Source organism: Rhinolophus sinicus, chromosome 1, assembly GCF_057876585.1.
Source record: "Rhinolophus sinicus isolate RSI-liver-muscle chromosome 1, RSI-T2T, whole genome shotgun sequence".
Classification (NCBI taxonomy): domain Eukaryota; kingdom Metazoa; phylum Chordata; class Mammalia; order Chiroptera; family Rhinolophidae; genus Rhinolophus; species Rhinolophus sinicus.
The window spans coordinates 175,083,847-175,100,956 of NC_142501.1; the positions used below are offsets into that span (position 1 = coordinate 175,083,847).

Below are 17,110 nucleotides of genomic sequence, written 5' to 3' on the forward strand. Positions count from 1 at the left end.
AACACACAACGCAATATCCAGATGATATATTCTAGAATTGTACACTTGAAACCTATATAATTTTTTTTAACCAATGTCACCCCAATAAATTTAATAAAATAAAAACAAAAGAACCTGGCTGAAGTTTCCACTGTAGCTCAGATCTGTTCTCTCCCTTCTTTTTGCTCCTGTGGCACACTGTGTTGAACTCTGAGGCAATGTATTGCAGTGATTTGTTTATTACATTTTCAGTATTTATGGACAGGGACTATGATGATTTCCATATATACTTATTACTTGTGTTTAGCACAAGACTAGTAGGTATACAATAGGGATGTTGAATGAATTAATGGGTAACCAAATTAAGATCAATAAAACCTACATTCTGCTGTCAAGTAGCTCACTCCCTAGTGATTTATAAGTACAAATAATTTTCAAGTCGTCAACAAACAATTACAACAGAGTGTGGTATAAGCTATTAAAACTCATGTTTTCAAGTAGGAAGTGATTAAATGCTGATACCTCAAGGGATTGTCTCTTGAGGATATATAATAATAAAATCACACAGAAAGTTTCATGGCATTCAACTGTATTTCTTTGAAATGAGACCTTATTGTAACATTCATGGTATTCAGAGTACTTTATAAAACATTTTTATTGACTCTTTAAAACTTTACCTGTCTTTTGTTTTGTCATTTTTTTATGAGAACTCAACAAAAGTGAAGCAGGATTTATTAAATTTCTGGACATTTATTCGGCCAGCTAGGAGGCATGAGGATCATTGCTTATTTTTCTTTTCCTTTCTGAAACTACTCTGACAATTTCTATTATCTAATAAGATTTCACATGATTCTGGCCTCTGACTCTGTGTTTTATAATTAATTCACTAATTACAATAACAGTGTTTTTTTTCCTCTGTCTAAAATAATTTGAGGACATAATACATTTTTAAGAACTTGGCCTATTACTTTTATAAACTCTCAGATTTAAAAATGCCATCGTGCCATAATTTTCTTCATTTAATAATGGAGCAAATTATTGTTGAAAACAGCCACCCCTTCTGATGCTGAAAGTTATAAATGACTGTGTGTCTTGCTTAGAATAGTCAACACTGTGAATATTAACTCTTTGATTCCAAGGGCAGGATCTCTTTAATTGGTTTTCAAATCCTGTCTCTCAGAGCCCTAGAATTCTGAGGAGTATTTAAGGAACCGTGTGGGGGAAGCTGAGGACTAGGTAGGCAGGCTGTTGGTACAGCGCTGCTGCCCTTCCTTCATCCTCCTCTCTTCATCAGATTAACTCCTGTTATCTGCTGGAGGGTTTTTGTTTGTTTGTTTTGGATAGTCTTTAAGAGGGGAAGGAAAAAAAAAATTTTCTAAAATACTTTGGAAACCATTGGTTCACTTGATGCATGTATTTAAGGAAATCACTTTTGCTGACAATTGAGGAAACTTATGAAAGTGGAAAATGTACATTTCTTTCACTAACTGCTCTTTCCATGAGTCACCCATAGTGACATCCTCAAAGACATTGGGGAGAGCTATACGTTTAAAAGTGCGAGGCAAGCAAAATGTCCTGTCTCCTTCGTGTTCTATCAGAGACTTTCATTTACCACCTGGTATTTCCATTGTCTGGTCATTACAACATGTGGATCAGGGCCTGACTAGATTTGGGGGCAGCGGGAGGTGGAAATTTGGGGAATGGCGAGAAAGAGAATTTTAATGCTTCTTAAGAACAAGGGAATGGGTTGCTGACCTTGCCAGTGTCATGGTGTTCACATCGTAATGCTAAGTATTTTCATGCCAGTAAGCGGAACCGTCAGGTCAGAGTTTTATAGATTTTGGCCAAAGGCTGTTCCAAGGGAAAAGTAAATGTTTAAAGGTGCTGACCATTGCCCTAACTTATTTCATTCGTTTGGTCCCATACTTCTCTCCCCTGCCCCAAATAGGGTTATCCTAGGTGCAAAATCCAGATCACTACCATAGTAACTACACAAATAGAGCACCAAGAAGTACTATTTGTTTTAATTCCATAGTGATGGAAAGAAAACTACACATAAAGGTGCTTATAGGTGACCTATAGGATGGTACAAAAACACTGTCTATAAGAGATAGGTTGGAATGGACTTTGCCCATAAAATAATTTGTATCTTAGAAACGGACCCCAGGGAGTAACTGTGTTGTTTTAAACACATAAAAAGCTTGGCAATGTTGATTCAAAACGCTATTTAAAAACTCAGTTTCAAAATTATATTTTTTGGGGAAACTATTATTGTGAATTTAAAGGATGGATTATTTGCAGTAGATCTTGTAAAACATCCATTGCCATATGAGAAGAAGGTTTCAGGCAGTTTATCATAAACAGGTGAGTTTGTCAAATACACGCGCACACACACACACACATATCCTATTTTGGCTTCAGAAGAGAAATTCCAGGACTACATATAAAGGACTATTTTGCATTTGTACAAAACACTCCCAGATAAGTAGACATTTTATTAATACACATACTCGTATTAGTAAGAAACAGTTTAAGAATAGAGATTAATCATACCTGAAGCAAAGATGGTATTGGAGGTTATCAAATTTGTTGGACGTGGTTAGGGTTGGGGGTCTTAGCAAGTGGTTGAGAACGTCACTCAAAAGGTTCTGACTCATCCTTTATTCCCCTGATGATTATATAAGGCGCATCATCTTCAGTAATGACAACCTCAAACTACTGTAGTAGCTACTACAGTAGCTTCATTTCTAATTGTGAAAGCCATATGCATTCATAATTAGAATTGAGTTCAGTTCTACTACCAAAAAAAAAAAAATCTCTATGCACACTTTGGTTCCATATTACATACAAAACACGTATATATAATACATTTTTATATAATGTGAATATGTGTATCAAAATTGGAATCAAACTATGCATATGGTTTTTGTAAACTGCTTTTTATTTCATTCATTTAACAATTCTTCATTGTGTGCCTGCCATAACCTAGGGATTTTCTATTCCATTAAATGTTCCTTGAAAGCATGACCTTTAATGACTTCTCAATTTCTATTATAGCATAATTTATGTAACTATGTCCTTATTGTTAGACATTTACATTGTTTCAGTTTTCTGCTATTATAAATAATATTAAATCATTACTTTTTTTTTTTACCTGTCTAAGTCTTTCCTATTTCAATATGTCTGATTACTTCCTGAAGAAAAAGTCCAGTAAATGTAATTATATTTTAATAATCTTCCATTTAATGGCACTGTGTTTGGAGAAAACTAGATGAACTTAAGCTTTTATAGAGTACAAACATTAGGATATTTAGGAGAAATTTTAAGACACGGTTACTGTGATTGCCTTTTCAATAATCCAGCCTTTGGGATGGATGGAGTTTAAATGGCCTAGACTTTAACAACACTTTAGTGTGGGTGTATCAAGTTTGTAATATAGTGCGATTGCCTAATATGTAACAGATATTTGTTATGACAGATGGTGCCATTGTGCACTGAGTTATTCATTTCTCATTACTGTTCTTGAGATAATCTCAACACCCAATTCTTATGCATAAAACAGCTTTTAGAGCCTAATCTCTCACACTCTTCTGGGTCATTGATGCTGTAAAAACATTTCACTGTACCATGACCCCACTGAACAAAAGAAAAGGAAAAAAGAGAAAAAGAAAATTCCTACACTGTGCATACGTATTCTGTTCTGCTGTATGATAATCAACAAATTTTGCTGTTATTGAATTTCGAACTATGTATGGTATGTGATTCTTTTAGAAACAGTCTGCAGTAGCTAATGTCTATAAGGTGAAAGATAACCAATAGTTCTTTCCCCTTCTCTCCTCTTTCTTTTCCCCTCTCTCTGTGTGGGTCCGTATGTGGGCATGTGCGTGCATGTGTGTATATGTGCACACATTCTCACATGTCTGTTTTTTCAAATATGCGATTTGGTTCATTTCAATCATTTGTAACATCCACAAATATTTGGTCAAAATGTTTAATCTTCCCATGAAACGCTTCAGAGATTCGTCATACGAAATCATTGGTTTCTCTTTAGTGCTAAGTCATAGCAAATTATCATCATTTTTTAGGTCGATTTTGTAGAGTGTTAAATGCTATTTAAATTTCCCTGAGATATGAAGCCATTTATTTTTCTCCTAATCACTTAAAATAGCAAGAACTAATCAACTGGAGTTTTTCTCCTTTTTATGAATACACCAATCTACCCCTGACTCACGTGCATGTTTCTGCCTTTAGGTCAGTGGGAACTTTTCCCAGCAGTGTTTTCTTTTTTCCCCTTCAGTCCTAATTTCTCTCAGGAACAAATGGCAGTATAGTTAAGCATTAGAAACTTGTTGCTGAAGGTGCTAACCTAAACATCAGTGCCAGGATACGACTGAGACTTAATAGACTAATTAATTTGTCTACTGCACCCCTGACCTGGGAATTCCGTACAATGGGCTATACTTAAGGAACTGGGAGTCTGGTATTCAAAGTGGAGAAATGCAACTTTGTGTGCTGTAGACATCAACATGCAATTAATACTAGGTTCTTTAAGAAAATAGGTTTTGAAAATGGAACTTTATTCCATCACATGTTTTGAAAGTACGATGCTGCAAGATTCTGTGTGCCTTTTTTGTTTCAGTTTTCTTCTTGTACATTTTATAGCAGCACTAAACAGAACCCTCACATTATTTGATCCAAATGTGCTGCTGACCTCAGAGAAGCTCAATTATGTAGAATACCAGAGTTTCTGTATTAGCTATTCTGGTGTTCTCATAACCACAGTGACTCTTAGGAAAAAATAGGAACCTGAATCTTGAATGACATTTTAAAAAATGTTTGCATTATGAATTCCTGGCTGTGGTATTCATGTTTCTTTCAGTAAGAAGATTAGTTTTATTTCCTCCTATATTCTTTTCCTCACTTCTCCTTCATTTTGGAGACAGTTTAAATGTACTTCAAGGGCATTTAACATTTGACTGCCACTGAATTCATGGCAGTGGACAGAAACCGAATTGAATAAATCTATTCATATTAGTTTGTCAATATATGGGGTTATGCATTTCTCTGGATCTTGTGAACTGGCAGTGGTACCAAATGAATGCTTTCCTGTTAGGATTTTATTTAGAACAGTTTTAATATTTTGGTAGTTTGTGGATTTGGAAGTGTTTATTAGACCACTAAATGTCTGTTGAGCATATGGCAGGTGCTCTTCTAAGCACTGCTGATAAAGCAGTGGCCAAGACTGGTGGTTCCAGCTCTGCTGAGGCTTGTAGTCCAGCAGCAGAAGTCATACACGAAATGCAGTCCCCCCTTCTCCAAGGTGCCACTTTCCCTGGTTCCCATTATTCGCAGGCAACCACAGTCCAAAAATATTAAATGGAAAATTCCAGAAATAAATAATTCATAAGTTTTAAATTGTGTGCCATTCTGAGTAGTGTGATGTGAGTCATCCCTTTCTCCAGAGTATCCACACTGTCTACGCTGCCCACCCTGTAGTCACCTAGGAGCCATTTCAGTTATCAAGGAGAGAGAGACCACATTCATGTACCTTTTATTCTGGTGTATTGTTATAATTGTTGTATGATATTGTTAGTAATTGTTGTTAATCTCTGACTGTGCCTAATTTATAAATTGAAATTTATCGTGTGTTTGTATAGGAAAAAACATAATGTGTGTGTGTGTGTGTGTGTGTGTGTGTGTACACATATACACACACATCTTATATAGAGAGAGTGTTCAGGCATTCACTGGGGGGAGGGTCTTAGAACATATCCCCCGTGGGTAAGGGGGATACTATAAAAACAAAGAGTAATTATAACTCAAGACAAGGCTGCTTGTTTTTTACGCAACTAAATGGGAAAAGGATAGTGACTGGCATGTGTGTGAGATGTTGTATTAGCCACAATATTTAGGGAGTAACTTTCAGGGAGGATGTATTAGAGCTGAGAACTAAATGATGAGATGGTAGCCTTTGGGTAGGTGCTATTCTCATTCAGTTAATGGCAGTCACTTCATGTGAAGAAATATGCAAGATATCATATTTCTCTCAGTATAGGCATAATGCATGGACATAGTGGATACTGAAAGGATATTAGCAGGATGAACAAAATAAATACTGAGGGTGCCGAAAAAATGTATATGCATTTTAAGAAAGGAAAAAACTGTATTAAAATTGTAATACTCAATATATAGCAATAACAAAAGATGAATACAAGTCATGTGTATACATTTTTTTTTGGCACCCCTGGTAGATATTGGCATATGATTTAAGGGGAAATTACTTTATCTTTCTAAAGTTATGTTGCCTCCAATAGTGGAGTGAATGAAAGTTTGAGGTTTTATATGCATTTTTTTGTTCTTATTAAAATGTAATGTGAGCCTCACATTGAATTTTTCTCTTTTAGTTATTTATTATTTCTTTTATTTTATAGGTTTCAGCGTGGTCAAGAGAGTGCATGTATCTGAAGTGGGTGTACCTTGTATGAATCATCAAGAGCATCGTACGCTACAAATACCAGCAGTATATTTATCTGGTTGGTATTCTGAATCAAGTCAGATTTGGCATGATAGAAATTAAATGATTGATAGTACACCTCATAGACATTAAATGATTGATATTAAGGGAAAAACCATAAAATGATTTTGTGTGTTAACTTACATTGAGCCAATTCACCGTATGTCTAACCAGGTCACATAAAAAGTTAGTTAAGGTGTTAAAGCAGTAATTTGAATTCCTGGGGTGGGGGTGGAGGGGGGAGGTACTAGTGAACGCAAGAAGTCAAATGGCATAGAGGCCAAACAGAAAGAGTGATTGTAGACTTTATTTATTGCCTTCAAGTGAATTTTATTTGTACCCATTTTCAAAAGAAAACCTGATGAACAGGTATGTTTGCAGCCCCTTCACTTTGACAGGTTGGGGGTGGGCAGGGGAGATGGAATTCTGTTATCTCTGAACACTTAGTGTTTGAAAGACAGTCCAAGATCAGTAGCTAGATAAACATAGTTTCCAGTTTAGGCTTTAAAATATTATCCTTGACCTGTTTCTTCTTGTTTATACATTGGGAACTGCGGTTTCAAAGATAGAAAAAATATTTAATTAATTCCTGAACTAAGAATGAATTTGGCTTTCAGTAAAGATTCATGCTAAATGTTGATTTTGCTCAGAGTTCTTTCTTTGGCTCTTCTCTCTACTCATTCAATTTAATTGTGTTCATCCACATCTATGCTTTCAATTAGAATGATTCCATTCCCAGCATCCCTTAGCTCAGATGCTCATCATTTCTCCGTTGTACTGTAAAATAGCTTCCTAACATCCTGTCCACTTTTCCCCTTTTGAAACTGCCTACCATTTCATCAGCAGAAGGGATATCTCATCCTCTCTCTCTCCTTTCAATGACCTGCAAAGCCTCCAAGATTGCATTCTGTGGCATACAGGGCCATCATCTTCATCAAATTCTTGCCTTCCTTTCTAACCTTGTCAATTGTCAGTACCCTTTAAATACCTATATTCATAGTCTGTGCATTTTCTATGCTTCTTCAGTTCATCTGCTTGCTCGTTCATTCATGGTTCTGTTCCTTTGCACTTGCTGTTCCTTGTTTCTTGAGTGCCATTCCTACCTCTTGTTTACTTGGGAAATTTGTGTTTATCCTCCATGTTTCTATTTAAAGAAATTTTTTTTTTCTCTGTGATACTTTTCCTGGCAGAGGTAGGTACTTCCTTTCTGTCCTCCTGCAGTGCCTTGAATGCACCTCTGATTTGATTCTTAATATATACCATTAACTATTTCCGTGGCTCTCTTACAGTGCTCTGTAAACCCTTTATTGTAGATACTGCCTTCTTTTTTCCTCTTTATCCCCATCCATCAGGACATTAACTAGTAGGGATTCAATTGTTATGTGTTCAATGAGTAAATGATATCTGCTTTGTGTTTAGCACCATGATATTTATAGTGGAAGAAAAATTATAAGAATATGATTTAGTTCCTCTTCTGTATAAGGCTGTGATTTTATTTGGTGGACAGGAGTTAAACACATGAAATAATTAGGGGACACAAGATAAAGCATAGCATACAAATGAAGTATTTGTATTTTAAAAGTTTAATAGCTATACATACACATACACTCATACAGGTACAAACATACCTATATATGGTGGGTGGAGGAAGGGCAAAGATCAAATTTAAGTACGAGATGGGTTTCATGAACTAGGTAAGTGTTTAATGGGATAGTGAGGGAGTAAATCTTAGTAAATCTTATATAGATTTAATGTAAAGGCAGATATTGATCATTTTCATTTGTAAAGGGCCAAAAATCAAATAGTGGAAATTAGAACAGTGAATGAAAGTAGAGGTGGATAGTGGGTATGTGTTGGAAAGAGATTAATATTCATATGAAGTGAAATCTGCACTGAATAATTAAGTCCTAAATGCAATAATTAAATGGAATGATTGACAATTAGGGAATTTTATAGTGGCAGTGACTGGGTTCTAAACAATAGTTGTAAATGGTATTTATTGGGATGCAAGATGTTATGGCTAGAACACCATTCACCCTCTCCGGGAAAACAAAAACAAAACCAGAAATGAAAAAACCAAAAAGACAGATTCATTAGTTTGCAGGTGAACAGTGAAAAAGGGTTTAAATTGAGTTGGGTATGACTGCCTGATGGAAAAGAAACCGTTTTCCTGAGGAGTCAAAAAAGAGAAAACCGGTTGGAGTGTGCAGGAGTTTCCAAACTGAGCAAGTAATTAAGTCTACAAAGACTTCAATCTATAGCCACAATATTCAGCTATACATTCCTCATTTGCATATTAGTTCCCTGAGTATATAGAAGATAATGCTGACTCAGTCTAGGATATGTGAGGCAGGAAGAAAATTTTGGGAACCTGCAATCCTGTTCCCCCTCAAGACCCGAGGTCCCTAGCTGGTCATTTCCTTTGCACTTTGTATAATATTTTTAGGTGTGTTTTGGATATGACATCCAGAGTTTTCAGCTGCACTAGTGGGAGAAATAGGAAGAAGTACTTGTACTCCATTTCAGTCCAGAATCACTTAGATTTTTAAAAGTCTATTTTTGGTCCTTAGAATATAGGATTGAAGCATGTTGAGTTGATAGCTTTTCAAACATAGGGAGATAGTGATTTTAAGATGCGGTGGATTCTGAGAACTACAGAAAATAACTATAATAATAGCTATATTTACCATATACCAAACCCTCTTTAGAAGCACATTATAATTTCCACAATACCCTATTTCTATGACAACCCTCTTTGGAAGGGAAACTAGGGCAAAGAGAGGTTTTTGAGCTTTGCCCAAGACCCCAGACAATCTGATTCCATATTCTGAACTCTTAATCACTATGTCCCCTCTACCATTTGACAAGTAAAAAAACTTTTATGACTCTGACATTCTAAATTGGGAGTCACCAACTTTCAGCAAATGATTAAGGAAATTGATGATGGAACCAGAGGCCTAAGAGAGTTCTGTATGGGAGCCAAAAAGAACTACAACTGCAAATTTAAGTTTTTCCCACATTTTTCTCCTTTGCTCTAGAATTAATTGTATAGCTTTTGTAATTAAGGAGTAACCCAATACTATGAGTTAAAGCTAGGGTAATAACTAAACTCTTCAACATAAAATTAATAGTTCTTGACAATATGGTGGTCTGCGATATTATTAGTTTGCTATGAAAACTTAAAAATTACAATTTGAAAGTGGGCTTGAGTGACCATTGTACTTGCATATTTGGAAATTTTCCTGGACAAATGCAGTATGAGTTTATGCTTGATTTTGTCAAGTTTGTAAAATTCATAAACTTTGTTACTTAAAGACAGGTCCAAAGGAAACTGATAACTAACATTTGATGTCTAGCCGTACCTTTCTCATTTTCTCACAAGTCCTTGACAGAAGCAATTACGTAGAGGTGGCATATTACTAACACAATTTTGTAATATGTAGCAAAAAAAAATCTCAGTTGTTGTTTTACAGTGTTTAGGGTTAGTGGTTATATTTTCTGATTTTCATATGTTGATGTAATTTTTCCAGATATTACCTAAGAAAATGTCTTGTTTTGGTTTGAGACATTAAAAAAAAAAATTCATTTTAGGATTCCTTTGCCACAATTGAAGGAAGCCAACACTCATGAAAGTACCTGGCGAATTTCAACAGTATTTTAGTTAGTGTGGTCAATACTTTAGCATAAATTGTTTGTTTTGAGTCAGATGCTGTTACAAATTAATCTGACACCCCCCCCCCGTTTTTTTTTGTGTTTTTTTTTTGTCTAGGAACTGGGTCAACAATACTAATGCATTTGGGGGTTATGATGATGATGTAAAAATCAAACATTTATGAAAGAATGAGAATTGTTCAAGATACAATTAGACACTGGATCTGGTTAATTTTTCCATCTGACTTCTTATAAATTCAAGCTTTTCCAATATTGCTTATGAAATTTTCAACATGTCATAGTCCCTGTGGATAAATTTTTTTTATTAAAATTTATTGGGGTGACAGTGGTTAGTAAAATTACATAGGTTCAAGTGTACAATTCTGTAATACGTCATCTATATATCACATTATGTGTTCACCACCCAGAGTCAGTTCTCCTTCCATCACCATATATTTGACCCCCTTTACCTTCTTTTATCCCCCCTTATCCCCTTAGCGTCTGGTACCCACTAAACTGTTGTCTGTGTCTATGAGTTTTTGTTTCTGGATAAAAAGTTTTATAGTCTTACTAGAGCTTTAAGTTCTTAAAGATTCTTTTTGTTTTTTATCACAATTGTTGAACATGTGAAGGACTAGTGTTTGCCTAGTTGCCATATATATATATATATATATATATATATATATATATATATATGTATATATATATGTATGTATATATGGTTGATGCAAAAGTAATTGCAGTTTTTGAAATTATTTTTAACCTGCAATTTATTTTGTACCAACCTATTATATATATGTGTGTGTGTATGTATATATGCACATGTATATGTACATATACATGTGTATATATACATACATATGTATGTACACACACACACACGAGGTTGGACAGTTAAGTTCTCGAACTTTCCACCTTGCACTTACACCATGCAACTATATATATATAGATAGATATATATCTATCTATATATATAGATAGATATATAGATATAGATATATATATAGATATATATATAGATATAGATATATACACATATATATTGTCTGCCTTAGTATGAGGCTGCTAGATTGCTAGTTAACTTAGATTATTATTCAGTTCAGCATTTTTTTTTGTTATTGTCAGCTATACACTAAGGCTACTGTAACTGCATTAATTTGTTCTCCTTTATGCTGAATTGAATATATTACCAAGCTCTGTTACTTCATGCTCTGTTGGTATCCAGAACTCACTGCTAAAGTTCATTCTCACTTTTATAATCCTCTTCAAGGCTTTCATTCTGAATGACGGGTGTTTGACATGGACTTTTAACTGATTTCTCTGTTTCTGTTTTTTCCAACCCCTTGCATAAAGTTGCTCTGAATTTTGAGGCACATGATGTAGATACATTATAAGGATGCGGTAAATGCTTACTGATTAGTTAGAAATGAGTTTTCAGAAGTAGAAAGTCAGATACTTCACTTGAATGTTGGGACTTTTAATGATGAAGCCATGTTTCTTTCCTTTTTTTTTTTTTTTTTTTTTTTTCCTGTGTGGTGATAAATCCTGTGAATTTCAGCTAGGTTCTTTCTTCACATACCTTCTACATTTTAGTTGTAAAAATTGAACCCTTGCTGTCGTATAGTTGATAAAAAAAAATGCTGGTTACTTACTTTGAGTGAGTAAACATTTAGTAGTTAAAAATAACAAAGGTAAAAATAATTTTCTTTAGCGATATTTTCTATTTTTAGTTGTAAAACATATTTAGACAATTGAAAGGATAAAAATGATTATGAAAGTTAGTAGGTGGTAAGGGCAACATAAACAAATAAAAGAAAGAAAAATGAGCATTTTTATAGGACTTAATCACATATCTGTGAGATTGCTGAATTGGTAACAATTCATTTTGGGGAGCTTATTCTAAATGGGTTGTCCTGTGTTTTCAAGAAGAAAAATAAAATGCTAAGCTTATTCTAGTTGGTTGCTTTTTCATCAGTCTTTCAATGAACTTAAAATTGTTGATGCTGAAAACTGCAGTGAAAGTTGTGTGAACAGTCCTTTACTTCTATTGTTTTATGTTTCAAATATCACTCATCCATTTCCAACAGGTGTTCTGCCAGCTGTGCCCCAAACGTTTCGAATGATTTAGAATCTATTTCCACACTTACCTTGTATTGTGGCTATTTACTGTAAAAGTCGTTCTCTAATTACATTCTTTTTTGGCACAGCGAAAGACCAGGAGACAGAAAAGTGAGTCTAATGGGAGGTGTTCCTGAGTGTTGTTATTGCTTCCGATGAAGGGAGACGCGGGAGGACTAGGATTGTTTCGCGTATAGTGCTGGTGCTAATAAATGGATTCTTCTTTTAATCTTGTATATTTTGGCATGCATATTTATGTTGTGGCAAGAAAGAATTTAAATGGAGTCAGAATAATTTTATTTTCACAGCTGCTTGAAGATACAATGTAAGAGTTTGAATTCTCAGAAATTTTCAAGCAATGTGGCCTATTAAAATAGAGGAAAAGAGCTCTTCTATTTTGCCTCTTTGATAAAGAAGTAAAACATGTGTAAGGTCTTTTCTATTTGTAAAATTACCTGGTTAGTGATCGATCATACAGTTGGGAACATGTAGGAAATTTTATGAATATATCGCACTTTTCTCAAGATATTAGACTTTAGAACTTTGGAATATTTATGTTTCATGCTACTGAAAAAAACATTCTTTGTTTACTTATTGTTAATCAACCAAATAAACCAGTCTCAATAGGCAGTAAATTAAACAAAGCCGTTTCCCATGCCAATAAGTAGGTTTTGCCTTCAGCTATAAATAATCATGATTGAAATATCTCATTTTCAATCTGTAGTAACATGTAACAGATACCAAGTTTGAATGTCATCTTATAGCTGATATCAAATTTAACTATTGAATTCTAGCCTCAGAGTGCAACTTCAAATATAAGCAGGTGTTAAGAAATGTTGCCTTAGAGTTGCAGGCATAAGAAACAGTATGTCCGTGCAGATTAAATGGTCTTATTTGCAACCTTGATAATGTGTTTCCATGTTATGGACCGAATAAAAGTGACCAGGAGCTGGGAAAATATCTAATACTTTCTCCACTTATATATGGTACTGTAGTGTAGAACTGCTATGATCTAAGGCACTGTGATATCCTCAGTCATCAAACCTTCCACTATTAAAATTTGACTTTTCCTATTCATTAGAAAACAACCAGACCTCTCCATTCCAAAGAATATGCCAGTATAGGTAAGCTAGCATGGGGATGGGAAGAGTTGGGTGTGGAGTTAGCTTGGGTGTGAATTCTCGCAATTCCATACTCTACTTGTCCGTTCCTTTGTGTCTTCACCTCTAAATGAGGATAATAATCATACTTATTACACAGGTTTGTTTGAAAGGTAAATGAATTAATATGCTTTGGACAGTGCCCTGCACCAAGCAAGTATGGCTTAGCTGTCATCATTCCAATGCTTGGTCCTCCGATACCTAACTACAGGTTGAGAAATACTGTTGTAGGAAAGTGAAACTTCATACGTCATCATTTCTCATGGCCTTCATTTTAAAGTTAAGGAAACTGAAATTGAATGCCATTAAATGATTTGTTGATGATTAAATAATCTTAGTGGTAGATTTGGGACTAGAATTTTGGCCTTTTTCAGTGTTCTGCATCTGTTCTGTTTTTATCTCAAGAGCATTCAAATAATTTTTATAGTTATAATTTACATATTTGATCAAAATTTCTCTTTGCTCTAATACAGAATTTCACTAAAATAGTTAAAATAGTGCAAAGGTATAGAGTGGAAACTTTTCAATATTCATCAATTTCTAAAATCACTTTAAAAAATCTCAATTGGAAAATGATTTGTATGTTTTGTTCTAAAAGAATGCTAAAATAAGGACACCAGCCTCCTCTTCTCCATCTCTTCAGTCTCTGCCAGAGTCTGAAACTACTTAACATTCTTTGCCATTACAAATGATGGCAGGTTTTAATACGTAAGTTAAACTCTTAGAATTAATAACGTATTATTGCTTTGCCTTTCTCTGAAGACCAGGATTGAATTCACTGTACTTCCTAAGTAAATATATATAATAACTAAAGGAAAGGAGTTTTATTTGTCTAGATAACCTTGTATAGTTTTCTTCAAGGGCCTTATGATTTATATTGTAATTTTTGGAAAGCTTTGTGGTTCACAATAGGGTATCAGACAGTGAGATGGTGATATTGGTACTTTTTGGGTAGTTCCAGTGGTAAGTGAGGCTTCCTGAAGGCAGAACTCCTAAAGAGGCCCTGATTACATGCCCTCAGTGATTTTTTTTCTTTTAAATGAACTTTTTGCCTTATTGTAATGCTACCATAATGTTTATGCTGCAACTTGTATACCTGCATTGACTGGAGAGATTGAATGGCTTGGCTGTCTGGAACATGTAATCCATTCCAGCCTTTTTCCGTGACATCATTATTATAACAGACTTCTTTGAGAGTATGAACAGCAGCTGCGCACTTTTGTGAGTTTTACATTATGAACCATAACAACCTTTCCAGGTCTATACAAGTGATAGGGCAGCTTGATGCTTAACAAATGAAGCCAAACTCTGAGCTGTGAAACTGTTAACAGATCTAGTAATGACATGGGCCCCATGTATGGAACATTTCATAACATAACGGGGGAAAACGGGGACGACTGTCATTTAGCACATTGACTAAAATGTTTTTCTTTACCTCTTCCTCAGTATAACTTCAGCGAATCAATGTAGAATTGCAATATGTGTCAATAGCTGGAGCATATCTTCAGTTGAATTTTATTTTAAAATTCCAGCATATGAGTGTTCCATTTTCCAGCCTTTATATAGAAAAACAAGAATTCTTGTTCCATGAAGATCAAAAATAAAAATGCTTACTCTTAATATAAAAGTAAGAATATAATATGATGTTGGGGAAAAAAATTCTCTTGATAAGTATTCAGATTATTTATGTATAGGAAAATAGATATTTCTGTTTCTAATCTGCATAATAGTCAAGCAACAATAAATCATTTTTGCAGAGAAATTTATTTAACTGTTATAGGCCTACCTGAATAGTTCTTTACACATTGTGCCTCATCGGACATTTCCTTCTTGAATACTAATTCATTATTGTGATTTGCAGTGACAAACTATGTGCTTTCCATATGTTTGTTTTCTCTAGTTAAAAAAAAAAAAAGCAACAGACTAATATATTTGAAATAATGCCTTTTCCTGGAATGTTTAAAGTTCTGCAGAGTATTTTAAACAAGAGATATCAAAATTCCTGAGATGGGAAAATTTTCATAAGACTATCTTTTATAATTCCCTATTTCATTATAAATACAGACTTTTAGAAAACAGTGATGTCACAAATATTTATGTACAATCCTTGCTAAAAGTAGTGAGTATTCCATGGAATATTAGTGAATGTATTTGTCTCCTATGAATCTCTTAGCAACAAACTAATTTTTTAGATCATTATTGTCATCACTACTTTTTTTGAATGGGGATTAGTTGCTTCCGTTTAGCAATGTAAGAACAAAAACTGTTTCTTTTTCTTTTTCAGATTCCTAGTGAAAATGAAACAAAAATTGTTTGGGGCTTTTAAAAATATCAAATCTTGAATTCATCAGGGAATTGTAATTCTAAACTTCTATCAGTTTTACCATTGTTTTCATATATCAGTTTGATGTGAGGGTTTTTGGGTGAGGCATCTAATACACAGAGGAAAAACTGGCTCTTATATTTTCTTACAGAAGGCATTGGAGCAAATTTGAAATAAGCTACATAAAATTAATTTTTTAGTAGTAAGAATTGAACCTATAGTATGTATTGTTTAGAGTAGCCTAGAATTATGAATTATAAATTATGAATTTACAGTTTTTAGCTCCAATCACTAAATTACTTCATCCAGTTAAGCAATAAAATCAACATCAAATCAATATAATGTTCTGTTTCAAATGCTGTATTTTGAGACTAGAACTCAGTTTATGTCATGATAGTTAAAAGGGCAAATTCAAAGGAAGGGCCTGAGTTTGGCAGAAAAGATGTGAGGTCATAATCTTTGTATCTTTATGATTAAATTTAGATTGGTTATTAACACTCAGAGTTGAGAGGTTTAATGGTATATATATTGAATAAATTTGGAAAGAAATTCTAAACACAGCCCTTTTGTGAACTCCTTTAACAAGTGATATTTTTTAGTTAAGAAAAATTCTAGCTATAATGACTACTTATATGCTTACCTATAGTGAAGGTAGCTTTACTGCTATATTTAAACTGGATAAAGTGAGGTATGCTAGTGCAAGATTGCTTATGAGTATTGGTATTGAATAAGCCCATCTTAAGAAAGAGGCACAATTGTTCCTAGATGCCTGCATCTTTGAGCTCGTTAGTGACTGTCTTTCATGTGTATTAATCTTTTTCCTATTCGACTGCAAGGTTCTTGAAGGCCAGAACATTTCTTTCCTTGTATCCCAACTGTGATTGGGAGCAGAGTAGATTCAATACAGATGTGTTAACTGAAGTAATGTGCATGTTAGCCAACCAGGAATTTGGAGTCAGGTCACATACCTTTGTGATAGGACCAGCTGGACAAGTAGCCAAGGCTGGAGTCGTAGTGAGATTTAATTTTCTGGCCTGTCTTGGCTCCTCCAGCACCAGTTCTTTTTACAATTTCATTCTGTTCCTGGAAAAGAGGCTTCCTCCAACCTGCACCCTCTCTGGCTATCCATGTTCTCCGTCCTGATCCACACTTACCCTAACAGTATTCTTGTTCCAGTACTCACAAATTCAGATTATACTACAGCAGGTCCTTGAACAATGCAGTTTCATTCAACGTAGCTTTGATATAATGTTGATTAGGAAAAAAAAAAAAAGGATTCCTGGCTGGGACCACTGTCTATGTGGAGTTTGCAGGTTCTCCCCATGTCTGTGTGGGTTCTCTCCAGGTACCCTGGTTTCCTCCCAC

At 34.5% G+C, this 17,110-nt stretch overlaps 1 protein-coding gene across 6 annotated transcripts in view; it reads left to right on the forward strand.

Annotated features, from left to right (window-relative positions):
- BMPR1B (bone morphogenetic protein receptor type 1B) overlaps positions 1-17,110 on the forward strand; it is a 371,022-nt gene that overhangs the window by 157,243 nt on the left and 196,669 nt on the right. For 3 of the 6 annotated variants that reach the window (XM_019741148.3, XM_074323317.2, XM_074323315.2), the window contains exon 2: positions 6,411-6,512. In XM_019741148.3, the coding sequence (XP_019596707.1) occupies positions 6,461-6,512 (52 nt within the window). In that variant the 5' untranslated portion in view covers positions 6,411-6,460. Of the gene's footprint in view, positions 1-6,410; positions 6,513-17,110 lie in introns of those variants that run through there. The other 3 variants (XM_019741154.3, XM_074323319.2, XM_074323321.2) reach the window with 3 other exon arrangements.